This window comes from Pseudochaenichthys georgianus, unplaced genomic scaffold, assembly GCF_902827115.2.
Source record: "Pseudochaenichthys georgianus unplaced genomic scaffold, fPseGeo1.2 scaffold_948_arrow_ctg1, whole genome shotgun sequence".
NCBI lineage: Eukaryota > Metazoa > Chordata > Actinopteri > Perciformes > Channichthyidae > Pseudochaenichthys > Pseudochaenichthys georgianus.
In genome coordinates this window covers 45,088-49,969 of record NW_027263473.1, presented here as the reverse complement: position 1 = coordinate 49,969, position 4,882 = coordinate 45,088, and the positions used below count along the sequence as shown (strand labels likewise).

Genomic DNA, 4,882 nt, shown 5'->3' with positions numbered 1-4,882 from the left:
TGAAACAGTGCAAACTGTAAAGTGCAGTATCACAATGGAGAATGGAGAATGAAAAGGTGCAGCAGGTGGTGGAACACGGGGGATTTGAATGGGACTTGTTAGAAATTAAAATCAATGTTTTGATGGCATAAAGTACCATAAACATACCGTCAGTTTAAATGCTGTTTTATACTGAAAAACCAGAAGTTGTTGTGCACAACCAGTTGTTGAGCTTTTATTCTGAAAATCCTTCATCTCCGGTTAGCATTTAGCATGTGGCTAATATACAATTTCCTATAGAGGTGAATTTAGTAGCGATATGACACGGAGTGTTGCACACCGAATCCTACTGATTTCAACACTACAACTATAGACGTCGAGATATTATTATTGCTGAATATTAAATGAAGGTACAGTTTATTTGAATACGTTTGTTTACAGACGTGGGTAGCATGGGACAACATTCGGAACTACCGGAAATGATACCAGCCGTGAGGTATTTTTGGAGTATTGATTGCAGCGTTTAAAATGTATTAAATGAAAAGTCATGAAAGAGATAAGGAGGAGAAAAGGCGTGTTTAGTTATATATTTAATGTGCAATGTCTGAATCCTCTGTAATGCGCAACAACCAGGGCTCGAGTTTAAGGACGTCCCGTCGTCCCGGGTCCGAAAAAAATAGTGTCGGGGAGGATAAAAAATAATTTTGGGACGAGAGTTAAAATAAAAATATCCTGCTAACTCTACTACAAACGGCGATGAAAATGAAACCGACTGCACGTTTTGTGTAGCACACAGTTATTAAACCTCCTTGTCAACATAAACACATGCACAAAACATTTAGCAACCCGCGAAATACACACACATGTAGCTACTGCTGGGCGGCTGGCTGTCAGCCAGCCGCCCAGCTGGCTGTGCCCGCGAATTCCTGGTCGCAAATTCGCGCTCTCTATGGTCTAGCCAGATTAATATAATATGGCTCTGGGTCTAGCTATGTACTGAGTGTGTGTGTTTCGCGGGTTGAGTGATGTCCAATGGCATCCCGTGGAGGAATTCTGAAATGTTTTACCGTTACATCACAAAAACGCACAGCAGAACCAGACCCTGGAGCACCGGCCTCTTTATTTACTTACTCCTCTTCTAGTAATAAGGCTGAGATGAGAACCCTCCATCGTATTTAGTCCTTAGCAATATGCTGCCTCTCCCCAGGTAGGGATGGGTACCGAGCCCCGGTATTAAACGGGCCCCGGGCAGGAATTATTAAAGACAGTGGTAACGTTAAGCTCCGACGTTATCAGACTTTTTATCGGTACAGGAGACATTTAAAAAATATATGTCATATGTATTATTGCTACACACACATTATATCGCAGTTTTAGTTTCACCAACTCCGATTCTAATATGCAATAAGACTAAAACATGCGTCTATGATGTATTTTCGAGCTTTCCAATCCAGATGAGATCTCTCTGTCCCGTCTGTGTGCGAGGGGGCCGTTTGTAAAGGTCTCCTGACTGACATCCTGTTAGTGGTTACTCTGGGTTCTGTCTTCAGGACAGTGTTGGATTTTTTTTGATAATTGGATGGGACTTGATTGGATTCAATATTAGAGTAATTTTCTCGTTTGTGTGTTTGTTTAAATATATTTGGCCTTTGTTTCTGTGATTGAATAATTTACTAAAATAAAAAGGTTGATGAATTATCATCTAATGATTTGTATGATGTTTTATTTATGTTAAAGGTCACTTTGAATGATTTTAACTAATGATAATGTAGAAAAAAAAAGGGAAAACAAATCGGGACGGTCCACATTAATTTCGGGACGGCTTGGATTGTATTTCGGGACGGTTCCGGGAGGATGGGGAAAAAAGTTAGTCGAGAGCCCTGGCAACAACGAACATTGGAGACGTGGAGGGCCGATCCCCAGCAGCGCCAACCGGCCCACAGGGAGGAGCCAGCAGAGGATATTTAACAGCTGGAAAGGTGGAGCTCGCTCTCTTCCCTTCGCTCATGAGAGCCAGAACACAGCTGTTTTCCTAACTGAACCATCTTCTGCTTGTAACATTACCGCGCTTTTTATTAATTAAAGTATACATTTGAACATTCTCAGAGACTCAATTAGTCTCCTTTTTAAAGCTTCTCTCCTGGACGCGAGTATAACGAACACAGTTATCAGACTTAATGTATCGATACCCGCGGCTGAAATATCGATACTTTCTCGGAAAACTAAATATCGATATATATCGCAAGATCGATTAAATTGCACAGCCCTAGAACTAAGATGATAACATTGCTTAGAAATTGCCTGAGAAAAGTGAGAGAGCTTCATCTGGATCTTCCTGTGAAAAGCCGACCATTTAGCTTCCAGCGGGGGGAGAGTACAACGAGGGATGATGGGGGGACTGGAAGGACGCAGGGATGATGGGGGGACTGGAAGGACGCAGGGATGATGGGGGGCTGGAAGGACGCAGGGATGATGGGGGACTGGAAGGACGCAGGGATGATGGGGGGACTGGAAGGACGCAGGGATGATGGGGGGCTGGAAGGACGCAGGGATGATGGGGGACTGGAAGGACGCAGGGATGATGGGGGGCTGGAAGGACGCAGGGATGATGGGGGGCTGGAAGGACGCAGGGATGATGGGGGGCTGGAAGGACGCAGGGATGATGGGGGGCTGGAAGGACGCAGGGATGATGGGGGGCTGGAAGGACGCAGGGATGATGGGGGGACTGGAAGGACGCAGGGATGATGGGGGGCTGGAAGGACGCAGGGATGATGGGGGGCTGGAAGGACGCAGGGATGATGGGGGGCTGGAAGGACGCAGGGATAACACACACACACACACACACACACACACACACACACACACACACACACACACACACACACACACACACACACACACACACAGACAGACAGAGACACACACACACACACACACACAAATAATACAATGCAAATCTGGCTGTTGAACAAAGACAGAGAGACAGAGATGGAGGAGGAGGAGGAGGAGGAGGAGGAGGAGGAGGAGGAGGAGGAGGAGGTGTGAGATCCACCCAGCTGCTCTGACAGGTAGAAAATTAATTTTCTATTATTAAAAAGGTCAAAAAGAAGCCAAGGCAACAATGACCTCTTTGTCATCCTTAACAAATGATCCAAAATGGCGGTGTCAAATTGGGGGGGGGTGTCGGCCAGTGATGAATGCTCCGGGCAATCAGCCAATCAAAAAGCATTCTCCTCCTGCTTTTGATAAACGAGCGGGAAGAGCAACGCGTCAGGACGGAGATGGGTCCATTTGTTTCTTTGGTCTCCTTTCATTTCTTTCTCTCTCTTTCTATTCCTCCCTTTCCATTCCTCCCTTCCCATTCCTCCCTTCCCATTCCTCTCTTTCCATTCCTCCCTTCCCATTCCTCTCTTCTCATTCCTCCCTTCCATTCCTCCCTTCCCATTCCTCTCTTCTCATTCCTCCCTTCCCATTCCTCTCTTTCCATTCCTCCCTTTCCATTCCTCTCTTTCCATTCCTCCCTTCCATTCCTCCCTTCCATTCCTCTCTTTCCATTCCTCCCTTCCCATTCCTCGCTTCCATTCCTCTCTTTCCATTCCTCCCTTCCCATTCCTCTCTTTCCATTCCTCCCTTCCCATTCCTCGCTTTCCATTCCTCCCTTCCCATTCCTCGCTTTCCATTCCTCCCTTCCCATTCCTCCCTTCCCATTCCTCTCTTTCCATTCCTCCCTTTCCATTCCTCTCTTTCCATTCCTCCCTTCCCATTCCTCCCTTTCCATTCCTCTCTTCCATTCCTCCCTTCCATTCCTCGCTTTCCATTCCTCCCTTTCCATTCCTCCCTTGCCATTCCTCTCTTCCCATTCCTCCCTTCCCATTCCTCTCTTTCCATTCCTCCCTTCCCATTCCTCTCTTTCCATTCCTCTCTTCCCATTCCTCTCTTCCATTCCTCCCTTCCATTCCTCCCTTTCCATTCCTCCCTTCCCATTCCTCTCTTTCCATTCCTCCCTTCCCATTCCTCCCTTCCCATTCCTCTCTTCCCATTCCTCTCTTCCCATTCCTCCCTTCCCATTCCTCTCTTTCCATTCCTCCCTTCCATTCCTCCCTTCCCATTCCCCTCTTTCCATTCCTCCCTTCCCATTCCTCTCTTTCCATTCCTCTCTTTCCATTCCTCTATTTCCATTCCTCCCTTCCCATTCCTCTCTTCCATTCCTCTCTTCCCATTCCTCCCTTTCCATTCCTCCCTTCCCATTCCTCTCTTTCCTTCCCTCCCTTCCCATTCCTCTCTTTCCATTCCTCCCTTCCCATTCCTCTCTTCCATTCCTCCCTTCCCATTCCTCTCTTTCCTTCCCTCCCTTCCCATTCCTCTCTTTCCATTCCTCCCTTCCCTCCCTTCCCATTCCTCTCTTCCATTCCTTCCTTCCCATTCCTCTCTTTCCATTCCTCCCTTCCCATTCCTCCCTTCCCATTCCTCTCTTTCTATTCCTCCCTTCCCATTCCTCCCTTCCCATTCCTCCCTTCCCATTCCTCTCGTTCCATTCCTCTCATTCCATTCCTCTCTTTCCATTCCTCTCTTTCCATTCCTCCCTTCCCATTCCTCCCTTCCCATTCCTCCCTTCCCATTCCTCTCGTTCCATTCCTCTCATTCCATTCCTCTCTTTCCATTCCTCTCTTTCCATTCCTCCCTTCCCATTCCTCTCTTTCCATTCCTCTCTTTCCATTCCTCTCTTTCCATTCCATTCCTCCCTTCACATTCCTCCCTTTCCATTCCTCTCGTTCCAGAACCAGCACCATCGCCGGGGAACAGATCAGAGCTGACCAATGTGCGGCCGCAGACGGGAAATGATGGAATGCTATGAAACAGCTTGAGGACGCTCGCCTGCAGATGGCTGGAGAGGAGGTTTACG

General features: G+C 47.3%; 1 protein-coding gene across 1 annotated transcript; it reads right to left on the bottom strand.

Annotated features, from left to right (window-relative positions):
• Positions 1-3,289: 3,289 nt before the first annotated feature.
• On the bottom strand, positions 3,290-4,444 carry LOC139433682 (antho-RFamide neuropeptides-like). The gene has a single exon (XM_071202789.1). The coding sequence runs from the start codon at positions 4,442-4,444 to the stop codon at positions 3,290-3,292; it is 1,155 nt and encodes a 384-aa protein (XP_071058890.1).
• Positions 4,445-4,882: the final 438 nt, after the last annotated feature.